This window comes from Apteryx mantelli, chromosome 4 (genome assembly GCF_036417845.1).
Source record: "Apteryx mantelli isolate bAptMan1 chromosome 4, bAptMan1.hap1, whole genome shotgun sequence".
Taxonomy (NCBI): Eukaryota; Metazoa; Chordata; class Aves; order Apterygiformes; family Apterygidae; genus Apteryx; species Apteryx mantelli.
The window spans coordinates 70,194,348-70,214,945 of record NC_089981.1 but is presented as its reverse complement, the minus strand read 5'-3'; the positions used below and the strand labels follow the sequence as shown (position 1 = coordinate 70,214,945).

Below are 20,598 nucleotides of genomic sequence, written 5' to 3'. Positions count from 1 at the left end.
AAAATGCATACAGGAAAATCCTGGACCTACTGCAGTTCAGACAGTTTTGCTGTTGACCTTCCTGGACCCACAATTTCAACTACGGTAGCTAAAAACCTTATACTCCGCTGTTCAAAATTTGCCTTTTAAAACTGAATTTACAGGATACACACTTTCAGGTGAATTCACTCCTAATCCTGACAGTATTCAGATTGGATATCAGAAAAATCTTTTTGCTAGGCAGATACGGTGGCACTGGAACAGGTTACTCAGGTTGCAGAATCTCCATCCCTGGAGTTTTTCGAGCCTTGGTGACCCAATCTAGTGTTGGCAAATGTCCTACCTTGAATGGGAGGCTCAAGGAGGAGCAAAAGACCCTTCTAACCAGCATTTCTCTGATTCTATGGAAGAAGGGCAGAAGTTGAGCTTCTGAAACATTAGGACAAATGACAGTGCATACTGACTGAGCTGTTGAAGAGAAATCAGTAGATAGGAAACTCTATCTGGTAGAAAGTTCCTCTTCTGAGATGCTAATCGAACCAGCAAGCAAACTGTAACTTTTAGCCTTGTGTCTGACAAATGCCGAGAGTCCTAAACTCCAGTGAAACCAAATGTTGAGATAGTCTCTCCCTCTTCCAGGAAAAAAAAAGGGACTGTATCTCCTACTGCAAGAATAATAAATAGTTGTAGCATTTTATGCAGACAATAACTGAGGACATTTTTCAACATGGCAAAATATAAAAACTATATGGATGAATATTCTGATAAAAAGATATTGCTTACATAAGTTTGCTTTATTACTTTGCTTTCTATTTTTCATCAGCCTTCACTAGAGAACATGAAGAATTTCACAAAACAAAACCTGAAAACTGGGGCAGAGACACGATACTAACTTGAGAATCCACTTTTATGGAAAAATACAACACTGTTTATTGCTTTTATTAAACAGATTTTAAAAATGGCAAATTCATTGTCAACTTATAATTATGTAATTTCTCTCAATAAGAAATGTCAAGCAAACACACCATATGTTAGAACTGAGCTAAAACTACAGATAAAAAGGTCTAATCACATTGAATATTCAACTTTGGGATACTGAGAAATAACTGTAACATTTGTTCAAAATTAAACCTGCACTACTAACTTTATGATCAGGCCCTATTTTAGGAGTATGATAAAATTCAATTAATTAACTATTATCACTCCCAAATTTTAGGCTTGAATAACAATAAATATTTTGAAATATTGAGGGATTTTCTTCTAATCAAAGGCTTTATTTTTTTTTCTAGCTTTAAGTTGTTTTCCTTTGTAAACTGGAAATGTCTTCTTCCACGGCCGTGTTGGTTATATGCATGTTCCAACAAAATAAAATACAGCATCAGCTTTTTCCATTCCAGTTTGAAAATAGGCGAAAGAGTAATTCAGCGAGGATTATGTGTACCAATTTTATCAAACAGATGCGAAAAAACAAAAGCAGTAACAAAGGTGAAATGTTTCCATCAACACCCTGTATAGGAGATTAATGGTCCGTCTGTGACCAGAACAGAGTTACATAGTCAGACACCGGTTTGAGTAAGACGAACTGAAAGAGAAACATATTGAGCTAAGGCTTGCTATCTGAAATGGAAACTTCCTCACTAGAGAGTGCACCTGCTAGCGTCATGACAATTATCTGCTCAGGTTAAGGCACTGTTGCTGCCTCCCAAAATGAACCTGTTATTTAGGGAAACTCATTTTGGTGTGAAACACACAAGCTCTCAGCTCAGGAGCATTTTATCTGTAAAGACAGCAGACTGTAAGACAAATGGGCATTTGCCGATGTTGAGAAAGACCCAAGCCCTGAAAAGGTATGCAAGAATAATTGTTAATTAGGGAATCTAGAAAAGAGTCTAGCAGATGCAGAAAGAAAAACTACAAGAGTTTTTTTTTAGGCAAACATTTAAGTGTGTCGCGCACCAACTCCGTGCTTCCCCGCTTGTTTCAAAGGAACTCTTGGTAGAGCTGGAGCATGGAAAGGAAGAATTTTTCAGATGGCTCTGCAGAACAGGTGATCCGAAATTCCTACTGCAGTCTGGATATCCCTGCAATACTGCTCCAGCCTGGTCCATCTTGCTTTTGAAGCAAGAGAAGGCATGCCCATAGATAGCCATGGCATCTTTGATCCAGGTGCAGCTTGTTGCCTAATTCACTCTCAACCCATTGTGCAGAAATACTGAAAAAATGAAATCAAGCCATTCTGCCGAAAGGATGAGTGATTCCCTGCAACAACTCTAGTTATTCTTATAATTTTACAAGGCAGTATCACTCTGGCTTGCCTAGCTTTGAGACTAACCATAAAGTATACAGTACTCAGAAGAAAAAAGTACTTTATCTTTCCATCCTAAATAAATATTTTTTTCCAGAATCTCAGCACTTGTAACTAATTATAAATATGGAATGGGATTTAGAGAAAAAGACATCAGATAACAGAGATATTTTTGTTATTTTAATAAACAGCTGCTATTTATCCCCTTTGACTAATACACTTCATTTAGTATTCTGTTAGTTAATGATTTGAAAGTATTGCTTTTCAGCTAACACCATAAAGAAGGCTACAGTACTGATACTTTTACACAATAGTAAGTAATGAGGCAACTCTCAGAAACAGTAACTGCAGTTCAATCCAGGCTGTGGGGCTGTGTGCTTGTAATTAGCTATGTTTTCTGTGAAATGAAACAGTAAGTTTCAGACCAGGTCCCCAGATGCCAAATTCTCCCAATTCCTCTTGACCTTGCACTATTAAGCTCTCTTCTTGAAAGTTCAGTCTCACGACATATCGTGAGAAAGGACAGAGAAAATGCTGAAAATCTCCTCTTCCGCATCATTAACTAAGTGAATGAAAAGGATCCTAAGCAAAGTTAACTGTAATCCTAAACACAGTTAATCACTGACAGACTAGGTACATCTTGCTAGCATTACATTCATGGCAGATTCTTACAAATAGGTGCAGCAGGATGAAAAAAAGCTGGAGAAAAAGGAAATGCACATATGCTTGACTAAGAATCATATTCTGTTGTTACTCTTCTATTTCTCTTGCTCTTTTGTTTTAAGCTAGTTTTACAGAAGCTTTTTCAGAATTAACATCACAAATACTTACATTTGATGCTGGTCAACCTACTTCTGGGCACTGAACAGTCTACAGCCGCTGAAAATATGAAAAAGAATAAATGTGAGTGATTAAACATTGATTTATTTACAAACATTTGGGATGGTTAGAACAAAATGACTATAAAACAACACGGAACAAAGACTAATTTAATCAGAACACAGAAGTTTTTCTACATTCTAAAATATGTTAGCTACGTACTGTGCATTTAAAGTATTAGTTTGATATTAATATAGTCAGATTATTTTAGAGATAAAGACAGACATTAAGGAAAATATACTAAGAAATACTTGAAGGAAGAATCACTACTTAAATGAAGATTCCCTATAAAAGATTTCTATACATTTTCATCTTTGAGAAATATAATTTAACTGCTGACCGCATTTAGCTGCATACCTGAAGATACTGAGTATGTTATATGCTAGAGAAATAACAGTATGTCTGTTCTAAGCACCGACTTTGGCAGAATCAAAAACCTCAGTGCACCCCTCTTTAAAGCAGGCTTTAGGAAGGGAAGGTATGATATAGAGAATCAGCACAACCATCTCCGAAACCCTTTCTCTGAAAATAACTAGAAACAGACCATAAAATGTTGTGAGAGGCATTAAAAAACCATTTATCTCATATCCTGCAAACTTTTATGCATTTAATTTAAACATTTGGGCTATCTTGTCAAGCCCTAGCATTAATATTTCTAGGACTGAAATCCCCATGACCAGTTTATACAATGAAGAATGAAATTAGGCTGTGAATTGTTAAGTAAACAACACTAAAAACTATTTACAGAATTTTCTTAGTACTGTGCATGATACTAACTTTCTAAACACAGTACTTAATGCTCCATATATAACCTTAAAATTAATTTTGACTATAATGCAGTTTGTTTTCAGTTCTAGCACTGACAATGGGGAACTATCAGTCCATAGAGGAATAACCACACATTTCTAAATCTGAATAAATTTTGGGCATGATCTTGCTATAATTAAGAAATATACAAAGTTTTCTATTAATTTTTTTTTTTTTTTACAAAGGGATTACAATTACAAACAAAATTGTTTCAGGAGCAGATAGCAGTTGACAGGTATTTTAAGCTGCGCTTTCATTAAAAAAATTTCTAAATTGGACTACTGGATATTCAGCAGATCTGCACTGAGACCTGATTTGCCATTTCCTTTTGTATGCAAAAAAACCCACTGCTATGTAGCCAGCACTGCCAATCTCCAGTCATACTTGTTTTAGGCCACTGTGGTACATATATAACCTACAAAAATACAGACCTTTAACGACCACAAATTAGAAGTGCTGCTTGATCCTATAGCCACATCTAACTGTGAATACTGGAATCTCAAAATAGCAGAAGAGAACAAGTTGAAACTTCTTTTAATGTCATTCTGTAGTTACTTGGAGGCTAATCAAGGCAAGAAATTGTGAAACAATATTAAGCAGCAGCTATAGCTCCTTGCTGATATCAGTCTGTGTATGAAACAGGAAAAAAGCTAAGCATCCTACAATCCAAATCATTGCATCTTGATAGCAGCCTATTCTGAAAGAAGGAGCTAAATCTCAGAGTAAAAGGTTCATATATGTACATTATTACCTTTGGCTGAAAGGATTTTGTTATAATGAAACATCAGGTGATCTCTGATCAGGTACTGGTTAGCTAGACTCTGTGAGGAATCAGTGCAGAAAGCTACAAAATTAAAACATATTTGAACATTATGAAGACAGGTATAAGAACACCAAAATTTTAAACAATTATTAACTGCAATTCAAACCCAAAGTCAGTATTTCCAATAGCAGCTGGACAGATGTCAATCACTATCAGAAAATGAAAGCCAAAAAACCCTGAAAATGATTTCACTCTTAAGTTTTATCCTGCCAGCATTAAACATGACAAGTACCAAGATGAAACTTTGCTTTCCTAAGAGCCAGGGCCAACATGATGCTTCTAAAAGACTTGGACACATGCTTTCATTCCAGTGTGTCATCTCCTCCTGCTGCCGCTGGTTTAAAGCTAGCTTTAGTTCCTGGCCACTTGCTTTCTGCCCGTGCAAACTCACTGTCCAGCTCCAAAGAAGTCACCGCGTGCTTAAGTTCTTTGTTCAATGGGAGTCATTTTCCTTTCTCAGCTAGCATCACATGAAACCACCTTATCTCCCCCCCCCTTTTTTCCCCCTCCTTCCTCCACTGAGCCATTAACTCACAATAAATAGCTAAGGAGTAGTTGAACTTGGACTATGGAAATGTCAGTACGGAAACTTCCTGTTTCTCCATTCCACACTCTTCCGAAAAATGTGGCTGAGGTGACATTATAGCATATAAACATATATTAGCCCCTTTCAACTACCAACTATAAACCTATATGTTTAATTAAAGGGCTTTTTTAAAAGCAGTAACTTCATATATTTTATGTAATATATGTGACATATATCTATATTTATATATCTTGCTAACTATTTCTAGCTAGTCAAACAGTTAAGACAGAAAACTCGTTCCTCAAAAGTCATTTCAGTAAAGCATACTAAATGTACGTACTATTAAACTTCAGCAATTGAGATCAATGCAAAGATTTTTATTCTACAAATGTTTTTATTCATAAAATGAATGAATTTACACAAAAGCAACCATGTCAACCTTCTTATGAAAGCATGTGTGCTACTTACCATTACTCTTAGTACTTAAGTGTCCTTTAAATGGACTTGCTGGACCACATCTGGGAATGACAACAGCTGCGTGTTCACTCACTTTAACAAAATGTCAGAGAGTTAGAAAAGAGAAAAATAAATATTTTGACAGACAAGAGGAAGCAGAGAATCTTTCCCCATAGAACTCATGAATGATTGCAGAGGACATTTTCAGTAGAAAATATACATATTTAAATGTTATACTATTACTAAAATATAACACTTTACTTATGTAACTTAATCTGGATGCCAAATTATGACTGTAGTGTGTTTGTTGGTTTGTGGAATTAAACAGGACAACAGACCATTAGATCACTTCAGGTTGAATTTTACATTGGCCATTAAATTGCACGTAGATTTGCACATAGATACAGCCTAAGTTTTGTACCTAAAGCCTGATTTGTTTTCAAGTTTTATTCATAGAATTTTATCATTATGGCAAAGGACTAATGTGAAAAATATTCTCTATGTAGACAATGATTGTGGTTAGTTTTATACTAACATTTGAGCTTAATATTTCAAAAGAAATGAATTATCTTTGTGTGAAAAACCATCCTAACAATGAGAACAGTTTATTTCAAAAATCTACTGCTGTTAATGTAAGAAGAATTTGGTTTGCTATTCAACAACTCTACAGACAAGTGCAGGTGCTGACAAAACTTAATTAAATATCTAGTTGTTCTGAAAAATAAAAGACTAGGAATTAGAGGCTTCACATCTCCTCCATGAAAATAAATGCTGCTGTGTCAGGCTCACCACCACTGTCTGTTATGCAACCTATGATCTAAAAATCTCCACCCAATTTAATTAAGATTCTGCACAATTTTCAGAACAAATTTTAGAACATGAAATATATATTTGTATTGCTAGTATTACTACAGCCATGCCAAAAGACAAGCATGCTCCTGCCACACACGTTAAAAAGCCCCTTAATTCCTCCCTTTCGTGGCCTCTTGCCTCCTGCATGCCCAGCGCCTGGTTTTCCGTGTCCCTTCCCATTTACCACTGTTACACAGGGACTGATACAATATTACTGTAACTATGTACGTGATGTGGTGTCAGACTATTAATTAACAGAGATTATAGCAAAATAAATTATTCCTTTAATAATGTTTTAACATCGTTTCCCCAAAAGCCTTATAAAAGACCTCTACTGGTTGTACTAAATATCAAGTGACTAAGATTAGTTAGGGAAACAAGAGGTCATAGCTTGTTTAAAACTTAAGATCTTCAGAAAATAAATAAAATGAAAATCAGTAGCATACATGAAAGTTTTCAGAGCATTTTCTTAGCAACCCTGTTGCCAAATGACAGTAAATGTGGATCAATAAACTCAATCCCTATTCTTACAAAGCATGACAAATTATCAAGGTGATCTTGAATTAGTATGAGGATTTCACACTCAGAAAAGCCAACCTTTATATAGCATGGGCTTGTGAGGCTTAAGTACAGTAGAGCCAGTATCTGCAATAACAGTGCTCTCACTGCTCTTTGCTGTGAGTGTTCCAGACCAGGAGTAGGAAAGGGATAAGAAAAAAATGAAGAAAAAAGATATGTAGATTTTTTTTAATCCCATCCTACTTTTTTTTTTTTTTTAATCTTTATGCTATTTTCTTTGTTCTTCAAAGCCAAAGGACAACATTCCTACTCCTGAATACCAATTTGAAATAATTCATTTTAAATTCCCCTTCTGGTACAATTCTTCCTAATCCCTATTTGTGATTTAAACATACATAGGGATAAACAGTACTAAATTGATTTTTTTTTAAATATTAAAATTCCAAGCATCCAAGAAAAATTTACTAAGTTTAGAATAACTGTCTTCACAATGATTGCAAACCTATCAATAACGGCTTTCTTTCTCATTTAAATATTATATTTCTCTATCATTATCTATTACATTTGAGTGGTATTCATGATCTAACTGGCTATTCACACTGAAAAGCATAACTTCCTGAAGTTACACTGCTCACCTGTTTAAAGAATCTGATCTTTGGGAGGACTTAAATCTTAGATTATAAACATATTAGTAGCTAAAATAAAAGGTCCTCCTAATAATAAAAAACCTGTAGAAGCCCCTGTAAAAGCCAGAAATCTAGACTATAGCAAACATATGAAAATCAGAGGGTTGCATTCAGCATTGCTCAAAATCTTTGCAATTTTCCAGCATTTTCCGTACTTCAGATCTGAGTTATAATTCCAGAAGGAGACACATGTGATACAATTACATAAAGTTATAAGACTATCTCTAATTTTTATGTGACAGAATCACAGAGGGATGAGTATGGACATCTTAAAAATGCACAGAGACATTCTTATAACTGCAGCTGATTCTCTTCAGGTAAGCTGACTGCCTTTAGCCAGATTTAAAGATGATCAAAGATGCTCAGCAACCTGTTGCTCTTCCTGTCTTCAGCTGGGGATATGTCTTTTCAGAACCGCTGAAAAATGAGGTGATTTTGAAATGTTCATTTTCTGTGCATCACCAGCAGATGGATAAACTGTATCAAATGACCTATTGCATGCTATTCTTTTAGCCCTTTACTATAGATTTATATCAGACTTCAAAATAAAAGCCAACCCCCTCTCCTGCCAACATCTTGCATCATCATTTCATAGGCAAAAAAAAAAAAGTCAGAAAGGGTAAACAGGGAGAAATATTTTGCAGTCTCCTCTGAATATTTTGATTGTGGACAGAGCAGAGATTGCTCGCAAGCCATGCAGAAACCCCCAATCTGTGAAAATCCCAAATCCACTGAAAACCAAACGCCATTTGTGAAAAGGTCATGGTCCTCATAGAGGGACTTACATCTCGCGCTATGTCCAAGACCTGAGTTCCTCCTGCCTCCCCTAATTTCTGTGCTACTGAGGAAGGATTTCATCCGCTTTCCAACCCATGCCTATTAATTGCAGGACACTCGGTCCTTTCACAGGTATTTTTGAAACCCTCTAAGAAGCAACTTGGCCATTACAACAGTGACCCATGTTCCAGGAAATGGAGGTCTTTGAATAAAAGTTTTCCTGAATACTCAGATTCGAGGGGCCCTGGAATTGCCAGAGTCACAGCCATATTAGCACCTGGACACGATTAAAGCTTGTAGGCCATTAACAAATGATACTTTCTTGCAGTTTAGAACATTGCATTACCAGGCAAAAGTTTGCACTGAAGAATTTTTGTGTTTTTTTTTCTTCCTGTTGGATCCTGGGCATTAAATCCTGGCAAATTGTACATGCTATTACAGCTTCAATTAAAGAACAATCTTCAATTTAAAGTACTTTCATAAACAGTGCTTGTGAAGAAGGCCTCCTATGGTGCTCCCATGGTGCTTCCTCTACAGTACCAGCCTCTGGTGCTAAATAATATGAATGAAATAATTTTGTAACCTTTTCATCGAGGAGGGCATTTGAGTCTCCCTTTCTGTCAGTAACCTGTTTTCACAAAACCTGTAGGAAATCTGTCACAGAAAAAGGCCCCAAATATACTAATTTGGCTGAAATAATGCTTAATGCTATTGAAAAAAGAGGCAGAGAATGCATAGCAAGTACACCTTTGATTTCTTAGGATCCCAGGCTGTTTTCATGTAGATGTTCCATCAAATTTACTATTTCTACACAAAATTCAACTTACACTATCCTCCCTAAATCTGAACTGTATCACAGCTTTTTATACTGACGTACACTTACAATAAAGATAGAAGTTGTTAATGTCAGAGGAGAACCTGGAGGATTTGGTGTGTGGGGGATATGTGATTCATTTTACTGTTTGTTCAAAATGTTTGAATTGAGATATAAAGTGTTAACATTTGAATGGTAATCCTCAAATTTCAGAACGGGTAGCCCAGTCAAACCATAAGAGAGGTCAAATGTTTTGCAAGTATAATTTCAGGTTGTCTGCTGACTTGAGCAGGTATTTGTTTAGTTTCAGTTTGTATGTTCAAAGTTATTTGTCCAGTAGCAAAAAACTAGACTTGAATTGAGGGGTTAGATAATGTGAACAGAATTTTAAAGGAGGAGGTGAGATTTTCAGCAAATTACATAGTTACCAAACATATACCTGATAAAACGACAATAATAAAGCATTATGATTAGAGCACCTGGATAGCTAAGGGAGTGAAGGCAGCTGTACCGTGTCAGGGCTGCGAGCAGAGTAAAAGCAGTATGCACTTTGCTGACGCGATCTCTTTTTTTCTTTTTCAAAACCCACTCATGCAAGTGATAATTTTTTTTCAGTGAAAGTTTTCCTACTGATTTTGATGGACTTGAGATAAGCTCTAAAAAAATATATCATTTGGGAATAGGACCACTTGTCTGAACTGGACTTGGCAGAATTCATCCCAGTACTTGCTGTACTAAAGCATCTTCAGCAATAATAAAGTAGAAAATATACATTTTAGTCAGCAAACTTCTTGTAATAAAATAATCTATTTTAAACCCTGCAGTCACAAATTTAAGGTCCATGTACATATATTTCCAGAACTGGACTGGAAACTCTTCAAGACCATGTCATTTAGTTTAGGAAATTATTTTCTGAGATTTAAACCTGAGAAACTGAAAAGCACAATGGGTCCATCCCTCCCTTGATATATCAGACATGTCACTGCAACATCTAACCATACATTTCATCACAGTGTGGGCAGCGTGGACTATCCATACTAACTATATAACACCAGGCTTCTCATGTTCTGTGTTCTTCTGTAGTATAGAGAGCAAGCAAATTAAATATTGCTAAAAAATAATAATTAGATCTTCTAGTTCCTTATTAATGTTTGTATTTCTTGCTTTTGTAGGCTTTCCCTGCAAGTGTGGGATACTATACAGTGATGAAGGCAAAAATAAAAAAAAGCTTTCTCAGTAATTCTTTCCAGCTGGTCTCTAAGGTAAGTAATAGTTATATTATTCCAAAGATATTCTTAAAAATTTTTGTCAAAATGATCTTTTCAGTTTCCTTTAAAAATACATCCTATCTTTATTTCTTTTCTATTTTACAGTCTTAAAAATCATGGAAATCGGTGGTTTGTATTTTTTACTTTGTTTCCTAACTATTAGCAGATATACAGAATTTATAGAAATTATTTTTCTACAAAGCCATTTCAGATTTACAACACAAATTTGTACCAGAAACAAGCCCAGTCTTTCATTATAGTGTTCTCATAGGAGAAATTTGAAACACAAGTATTAGACTTGCTATTTTTACAGTAAATCTGAATTTCAGCTATATTAAGTCAAAGAAAGCTGAAAAACTTCAGTCAGGCTATATTTACCCACTCCCACCAAGACTGGTTATTTAAAATGTAACCCATTAAAAATAGAGACACTATAGGTGGAACACCAGATACAGGCACCTAGATCCAGCACTACAAGCCACAAAACCTCCACTTAACTGCGTAGAGAAGTGTATTTCATAGGAGCAACTACTAGATTTTAGACAGGATTCAAAGCACCCTTAGCTCCAGGTGGGTTCAGATCTCGTGTCCGCCCCGTAGTCTCAGAGGAATGCGCTCATCACTCAGCTAAAGCCACCAACCCTTATGTACTGCTATATATACCCTTACCCTCATATATAGCCACCCCCTATACTGTTCTGTTTCCTGGCACCAGGATTCTTGCATTCCTGGCTGCACAGTGGCCTCCTCTCAGCGGGAGGTGTATGAAGTGCTTCTGCCTATAACGGACTAGAAGTACAGCATTTGCATGAGATGCAAGGGATTTGATCTCCCTGAGGCTGATAAGGACACTGAGCCCAAATTTCACAAATGCTTTGCAACTACTCTAGCCCACACACTAAATAAAGCATTAAACATCTAATTTTTAAAGGGTTGGTGCTCTTGTCTCTACCACCACCAACTATTCTTTTCTTTCTCTCCGATCTCTCAATGCTCTAAAACAAAAATAGTTAGTGACACATCTGTACCCAAGTGAATAATTCAGGCAACTACATGCAGAAGGGGGTTTGTGCTGTGAAGGATGCTCTATTGCCCTTTTGCTACTGACTAGTTTAGTAATCTCCTGTTCAGTGTGCTTCCTGCTGTGAATCCATTCTTTTAACTCTGCACACACTTAACAGCACACTACAGCACTCATGCTGTACACATGCTGAGGGGGGAACATAAGTGTTTTAAATCATCTCTGTGAAATCCTAAATGAGTTAGCAGTAGTGATAGAAACTCTTTCAAGCATCTAATCTAATGCTTCTGAAAAGGTCATATTTAAAGGAATGAAATTAGGACCTGAAATATAGGTTCTTCCATTTTTGGTACTACGAGAATTTTTAAATAAAAGTATCCATTAATTCTTTATACTACAGAAATTGTTGTGCATATGGATACAACATGGATATAAACACTGCTTTCTCAAAATGCATTAGGAGATTAATAACCTGGCCATGAAAATCCACACTGGATTGAAATTTATTTCAAAATGCCTTTTATATTAGCATGATGATATGTTTTCACTAAAAAAAAAATAAAAGAATAATATGATGCTCTATTAGTAGTATGACTACTAAGGCCTTCTCTCCTATGGATATGTCTTGCATCTTCCTACCAGTCCCCCTCAGCTTCTTTCAATGTCCCCAGTTCGTCCTCCTCCCCTCATCTGGAATCATTCCCCCCCCATTATTTGGCTATGGCTGGTGAGGTGCTATATATGTTAGAACTTGTCAACTAGTTCCTGGATTACCTGTGACGTGGCACTTATTACCAGCCACCTACTTGTTCATCCTCTAATGGACAAAGAGGAGAATGCCTTTCTCTGAATAAGCATGTTGATTTGTTGGCTTTTTTCATAGCCAGCCACTGATGTTCATACCACTAAGCCTCCTATTGGCTAATGGATTCTGAACTGGTGTGAGGAGGGAAGAGAGAAAAAGGCTGGCAGAGAGCAGTAACCCGCTCACAGACTCTTTTTTTTAGGAAACCAGGTTTAAACATGGCAGCTCTACATGGCTTTTTGCAGTGTCTATGCAATCACCGGAGGTAACTTCAAATATGACTTTAAATTCAGTTGATTACTGAATGCATTAATAATGTTTCATATTATTTGAAAATTACAGTGAGGAAAAACTGAGCACTTCATAATCACACCTGTATTCTTTTTTTTTTCTGTTCAAACTAAATAGAAGCCTCATGGACCCATTTCTGGTTTCAGTGATAACAAAACTCCCATCAATTCTGAAAGTACAGAGTCTTAGATGTGAAGCTATCTTTAAGGGAATTAACTTTAAAGTTGATTAAGAAATGACAGAATCTACCAGAGGAAATATATACTCATCATTTCCTAAAATTTCTGTAGCAAAACTTGATGAATAAAGTCCCAAGAAGGTACAACACCCTGATTTTGAAGTAAAGTCCCATATGTTCCATTTGAATTTTGCATGGAATCATTTGCATCAGAGGCAAAATATTATTTTATCATATGAAATGATTATATTATAACATATTACTCCCTGACATATGCACCACAGATAATCTTATAAGCCATTAATCAGATAGCCACTATTAATACATTCATTATGCTGGATTACACAAAAACTCTTCTTTACTTCTACTCTTAATGCCTAAGAGTTAGTTAGTTCTCTCAGTCCTTCACAACTAATAATCTAATAGTATTCTGCATAAATGAAAACCATTCTACTGAAATTATATCAGTTTAAAAATTCAAAACCTCCTCTGATTAGTTGAAGAAATCTAATGAAGTGGCAGTGTACAGTAGCCTTCAAATATGCTAATAAGAGTCTTATTTGAAGAAGTAATTCTTGAAAAGTGTTTTTTTTTCCTAGTTATAGGCTTTATTTGACCAACAATGCAAGTTTGGGGTGAAGATTATTGCTCTAGTTGTACTCCAAATGTAGAAACAAATGGGTGTGTCTGTCAGCAGCATATTTTGTGACAAAAATCACAGGCAAAAGCAAATTATCTTAAGTTATCCCCACTACAGTTTGCTTGGGTGGAACCTCTAGAGTTAGTAGCGGCACCAGCAGTTTTGGATTCTCTGGAAGGCTGTCTAAGATGTGGTGTTCCAGCTGTAACTCTCTGCTACTTTTAAGTAGTATGTGTACAATTACCAATACAAATATTACCTTTAAGCCAGAGGTTTCCAAACTGTAACTAACCAGAGAAGCTCCCTGGACAGCTGTGCTTCTGCAGATGGCGCAGAGCACCTGCTGCCAGGTACTGTAACGACTCTACTGACCTGTCTGTAGAAACGGTGCTGTTATTTTAACCTGCTAGAACACTAATTCACCAATTGTCCTCTTCAGCAACACAAAGGCCAGAGCAAGCAGAACTTCAGAAAGTAAAGTCCAACATGATGAACCTATGTGCTGGTTTCTACTGCATCAAGAAACTCAACGTTATCACACAAAGCTTTTTCATTTTGTTTGGAAACTCTGAAGCCTGAATAAACTGCCTAAACATAAGGGCAACTTCCATTACAGCAATGAGTGATGACTTCCCCATTGCATAAAAGTGACACAAATCTGTGCCCTTAATTAACAATAACCATATGATTTTATTACTGTTCAGACTTATGCCAATCACAGGTAGTGGGAGTTCAACAGCCTAAAGCAGAAAACTGGATTTAAACAATAAAACTGGTTTGGAATTACAATATTCAAATTATTTAACGTCATACTATAAACCTGTGACTGTATTAACTGACTCCTGAAATTAGTAGAGTAAATAACTGGGGGGTTTACTTTATACCTAGAATTAGGGGAAAATATAAAGGATTATCTTGTCAGTGTATTTTATGGGGAAAAATCTCTATCCTTATGGAACTTTGAAAAGATCTCCATGCAAGCCCTACAAACAAAAAAAAATTTACTTTTTACTTTTGCTTAGTATTCTCACCAGACAAAACAGAAACCCTGATAAGAAACAAGTATAAAATTCTGTTTCTTTCTTAACAATTACAAAGCCAGAGCTGAACAGGAAGCTTAGCAAGGAGTACATTAGGGCACAAAACAGAGTATCCCACCTATTCTGTATTAGCTTTCCAGGCAGACAGTGTGTGGACCCAAGTGTCTTATAGAGATACCACACATGTGATGTGTTCTGTCTCTTTTATAAATTGCTTGCAAGCAATCCACTGGCTATTCTGCCAAGTTTGCTCAGGCACATGGATTTTCTAAGTTAGCTCATGGTAAGGAAGCTATATTCTCGTCTGTGCTAATCCCCGTTGTCTGTAGGGATGTTTCCTGAGTGCCTGTGAAAGTAGGCAAAGGACTGTATATGCTACTTACTCTGTGATAACTTCCTATGCAGACAAACAGTAACTTCCCATGTAGACAGATGAGACAGATAACTCCTTCCCACTTGTGAAGTATTTTATATTCTTCCATTTGATTTAGCAGGAGTTACTCATGCAAAGCTTGCTGCAACCTGAATGAAATTTAAATCTTATATCCTATTTATTCTCATTTTATGGTCAACCGATAATCAGCACCCTTTTTGATTCTCCAAAAAAGTAAGTATTTTGAGAATCAAGAATATAATTTGTCAGAAAAAAGATAAGTCCTTAATAAAATTGTCTTCATACTGAGTAAGATAACATCTTCCATGGAGGCTGTAATAGCATAAAACTTGGTTGCGCAAGATACTAGGCTTTGCTCTGAATTTCATATTTCTATGTGGTATTAGAATTTGTGTCAAAACTCCATTTTGATATCGAACATCTTTTGGAGGGACATCTGCCATCGTCTCCAAAGACTTGAACTGCCACACTGAGATGCGACGTAAGAGCACAGCGCTCTCAGTAGGCCTGACCTAACATAGCTAGGTATGATTTTGACATTACATGAATGAGCAATACTCTTATTATTCAGCATTTATAGGATAAATTCCTATCTTTGTTTTTTATTATGCATGTCATCATCAAGTTCAAACCTAAAAATATTTTAGATATTTTTTCCAAGAGCTAGAGCTGGATCCTGCAACCATTTTCCTATGTTTATGCCTGCTTTTATCATGCCAAACGCCCCTAAGATTATTCATAGAAACAGAGCAGAATAGCAGCCCCCAACAGATTAAATTAGGTAAGGAATCATTTTATCGAAGCTTTGGTGCTTTGGAGTCTTTTATTTTTCCATTACAAGTGGATTAAAGCCCTACCAAAATAACAAACTTGAGTCTGCATCCAAACAACGCCTAAATGACGCCCTACGCACAAGACGAAACCCATTAGGGACCACAGACACCAGCTCTGGAGCAGCAGAAAGTTGACTGCGAAAGGCTCGGAAATCTGGGCCGCGCAATGAAACAGAGAGGCTCCCACGGACAAGCGCCGCCGGCAGCGGCCAAGGCGGCCAAGGCGCCCGCCCGCGGACGGCGCGGGCCGCCCGGCAGCGGCTCCCGGCCGCGCTGCCCCGCGCGGGCGCCACGGCGGCGGCCCGGCCCCGCGGGCACCAGCTGCGCTGCCCCGCCGCCGGGCCCAGGGGCGCCTGCCGCCGCCGCCGCCGCCAGGCCCCACACGGGCGGGCGGGCACCGCGGGCAGGGAGGCGCCGCCCGTCCCGCAGGCCGCGCGGCCCCGCGCCGCCCGCCGCGCCCGAGCCCCCGGCCCGCACCTCGGCTCCGCCTGCCGCCGCTCTCCATCCTCACCCCCATGCTGTCGCCGGGCCCGCAGCGGCGGCGCGGGCCGGCGCTCGGCTCCGCGGCGGCGGCGGATCGACCCCCCCCTCCCGCTCTCGGCGGCGGCGGCGGGGCGGGGCGCCGGGCCCGGCCGCCGCCGTGGTTGCCATGGCCACGGGAGCGCGGCCCGCGGCGGGGCGGCGCAGCGCAGGGGCAGGCCGCGGCGGGCGGGCGGGCGAGCAGGGGGGGTTTCCCCGGCGCTGGACCCACCGCGGGGGGGCTCAGAAACGTCGCCCCCAGGCCCCGTGGTGAGGCCTGCGCCCCTCAGCGCCGAGCCCGGGCCTCCCCGGCCTTGCTGCGGGGGGCCGCAGCCCTGGCGGGGTGCGGGGCTGGGGCCTGGGGCAGGCCTGGCGCCGGGCCGGGCCTCGCGGCCCCCCGACCCCGCTCTTCTAGATGTCTCTGCTACGCGCTTAAGAATCTGAAAAGCGCTTTTCCGAATGTGTTGCTGTAAGTTGTGTAACGTGACCCAGATAAAGCTGGATCGCAGGTGACCAGATGTCTTCTGCAGTGACAGGTTATGGTCTAGCAGAAGTTTTTCTTCATTAGTGAAAGGTGTAATATTTAAGCTTTTTCCTTGTAACCTGACTTGGAAGCCAAAGAGTAAAGGAGTGATTTAAGTCAAATTACACTTTATTTAGAGAAGTGGATGGCAAATAGGTTCTCCCACAGAGTGAGCCTAGGTCAGTTCCAGTATGTTACACAGAAGAAATTTCACTCTTGGTGTCTTTCAAAATAAACAGCACTTTAAAAATGTAAACTTCTGAAAGATAGCATTTGACCATATCACTGATGACTGTATTAATGCTGATGAATTTGTTCTTAACCTTTTGAAGAAGTGTTAGCTTTGCATTTACTTTTTGTCAAGTAGATTTTTTTTTTTTTTGCTTTAATGTGAAATCTCTGAGCATTTTTGCAAGAAAATTCTTTGTGTATGTTTAGAGTGAAATTTTTACTCGGTGATCAGCCAGGATACTTGATTCACCTGCATATCTGGACAGCTCAGAAGAGGCTAGTTGTTGTCTGAGCTGGAGGGAGGAAGTTTCGGAAGAAGAGCTGTTGTAATTCTGGTTAGTATCTACATGCACTGTTCAGGGTTCAGCTTTCCAGGAAAGTAACCTCTTGCATTAGTGATGAAATTAGAGCTCTCTGAGTCGGTTATAACAAACGTGTATTTGTTACATCTCAGAAGGGTTAAACATGTATTAGCTCAGTTTCATGGGTAAGAAGTAACTTCTAGGGAGTTGTCATTCAGTAATTAATCCAAAGAGAATCGTGAAGTTACTCTAATAAAAATCCCATGTGCTGTATTTGCTAAGAGGTTTTTCTGCTAGCCAGTAGGAAGTTGCTTCATTTAAATGTTCTCACTTCAACATGAGTTACTGAAGAGGAGTGGAAAAGGATTTTAATTGCAAAATGGACAATTTATGTGTTGATAATTCCTCTTTACCATCTAGAAATGATTTTTGATTATAGGCATATCCATGTTGGATGAAGCCTGTGGTTTATCTAGCCCAGTACTTCATGTGTAACAGTACCATACCAGATATTTCAGAAAACTTGAATATTATGTCCATAGCTGAAGTCTCTTTCTAACTCCTAGCTCTTGGCAGTCAGCCTATGACTTACTTTCAAAGCTTTTTTAGTTCCTTTTATAATTTTTGATGCTCCCATTAATTATATAAATGTCTAATACTCTTTGGAAATGACCTTTGTTCTTGGCCTCCACATTATATCGATCATTTCAACAGTCTAATATTACTTCCTAGAAAACCAGCTTTAAATGTAGTTGGTTTTAATTTGCCTGGGAGAGGCAATAAGAGGAAGTGTGTACCCCAGAACCCTGTAGGTCCTCAGTTTGTTAATCTTCCTAGTTTTTATAAAGTGCCTTTTACCGTGGTATTTCAACTCCTATGAACCACAATGTTATAAATACCTTATCTTTTTGCCAAAGCCAAATCCTTGGATAGCATTTTGTCTTTTTCTTTTATGTTTCTTTTGGATGTGAAGTCAATGATATCAGAGAGAGTGTCTGTTCTGTTGACTCCTCCATGCAGAACCTATAAATCCAGAAAGCCCCAAATCCAACAGTTCTCATTTTCTTTTCTGTAAAGCAGATTCTTGACTGCATCTGAAATTTGAAATTTGGGGAAAAGGTCTCAGGAAATTAATTACCTTAGTTCTTGAGTTTAAATGTCTGTTTTAGACTTTTTCGAAGTAATCCAAATGTTTAAACCATTAGATTGTGGAGCTAGAAATTGTCTTAATATAGTTTCCATTTCAGATACCTGAAGATACTACAGAGAATGTAAGTGCATGAGATTCTCACCTCTACATGGTATCCTAAGAAATAGTTACAGCATTCTGTATTGGCTGCAGCAAGATCATTCTACAGAAAATACTTTTTTGTTTATGAGCTCTTCATAGGCATAATTTTATACTTTTTAAATACTCTTTTGTTTCATTGTCCCAATTCTGAATTTCAGATTCCTGAATTCTCAGTATACTGTACCTAACATGTGATAAGTAGGCTGTTTTGTCTGACCCAAATGATCTTTTTTTTCATAGTTTCCTTCCTATTGTTCCTATACTTTTTTTCACCATTCAGACTATTAGAACACTCAAACCTAAGTGAGCATTTTGGGAAACATGGCAACTATTCTCCTGGTTACTAGGCAACACTGAAAGAATGTAGCTATTTCTACTAGTTTCCTCACAATCAGCAGTCACAGTATTCTAGAAATGTCCCAGGTCTGAAATTTCTCACCTCAAATGACAACACATATCAAAGCTGAATGTATTTCTGAGTGGTCTGATTCATATTCCTTGGCCTTTGGCTCCCCTTAACTTCTAAGAGTGTGTGTGTATGTGTGTGTGTGTATATGTATATGTGTGTGTGTGTGTATGTTTTAAGTGTAATTAAAAAGTAACACAGATATATAGCAATGCACAAACGCATCAAGTCATATTACAGGTACTAAATAAAAATAAGGCTTAACAGAAATTGAATCAGTCCTAGTCTTTGATCCATCCACATAAGTAAATAAATAAATCACTGCAGGGAGTCTACCATTGCCAAGGAAGCAATAACATGCCAAAACCTGTAAAATTTGTTCTTTCCCAATTTGAAAAAAAGAAACACAACAATGAATGCTGTTGGCTGTTTTCTTCAGCAGGGTGTTTCTCTCTTTTTTTCAGGATGCATTACAACAGAAGATGGTTTTGAAATGCATCAGCACTGGGGGGGAACGAAACCAACAGGAATATATTTTGTGAGTCTCATTTGCAAGTATAGCTGGACATCTGTCTTCTTCCTGCTGCTCCTCAGTCCACTCTTTAGGTGTCAGGCCCTCTCCCTACCTGACATGAAGTTAGACAGTTATCGACCACTTGAATACTCCCTCTACCTGGTGTATCATCCAAGTTAGACACCTACTCCTATGGAAAGCTGTAATTACTAGTATTCAGCAGCAGAACATCGTTCTTAAGACCAAGGTTCTAGTTTATTTTTGTGACAGAAACAAAGTCATTAGTGAAAAAGATTTCAAAAAATGAAACACTCCATTTGATGCCTGATATTATTTTACAGTGCATGTCAGACAGAACCTCAAGCAGTCACCTTTTCACTTAAGTTAGAGACCTATTAATAATGTCAGAACTCTGTTTCTGGGGTTTGGCTTTCTCAGAAAAAAATACTTTGTAGGTACACTGAAAAAGTAAAATCTGCAGTTTTTTGGAGAATCTTGGCTTATTTCAAGCAATTCACTTTATTTTCCCCACACCTTTCAATCAAATTAAGCCTACATACGCAGGCAGAAAACATTTCAATAACCAGATCTGCACATCATATTCATATAGTATTAAAGAATAGCCCTAAATTCACTACATTGTGCAATTTATGATGGAAATGAATCTCCTGGGTTTATGTGAGTTTTTATTCAGATCACTGATCTTTTGAGTTTGGCTTCAGTGCCCTTTCTCAGTGCGGGTTTGTCACCTCTTTGTGCTTGTGGGTGTCAGCATACCAAAACCCTCACTGCTGCTTCTCAGCAGGCTGCTGCTAACTTGCAGCAGTCCCCAACTGGCACATTCAGACCATTAACCTCACAATTCTTTCTGCTATGACTATTGAGAAAGAAAAACATTTCCCTGCAACATCAGAGGAGG

The 20,598-nt window shown here is 38.2% G+C and overlaps 1 protein-coding gene across 2 annotated transcripts in view; it reads right to left on the bottom strand.

The window, feature by feature from the left end:
- Positions 1-16,486, bottom strand: part of SPATA7 (spermatogenesis associated 7) — a 49,449-nt gene extending 32,963 nt beyond the window's left edge. The window contains exons 1-4 of one of the 2 annotated variants that reach the window (XM_067295607.1): positions 16,371-16,486; positions 5,788-5,868; positions 4,722-4,814; positions 3,116-3,163 (exon numbers count right to left, since the gene is read on the bottom strand). In XM_067295607.1, coding sequence (XP_067151708.1) covers positions 3,116-3,163; positions 4,722-4,814; positions 5,788-5,868; positions 16,371-16,410 — 262 coding nt within the window. In that variant the 5' untranslated portion in view covers positions 16,411-16,486. Of the gene's footprint in view, positions 1-3,115; positions 3,164-4,721; positions 4,815-5,787; positions 5,869-16,370 lie in introns of those variants that run through there. The other variant, XM_067295608.1, reaches the window with a different exon arrangement.
- Positions 16,487-20,598: the final 4,112 nt, after the last annotated feature.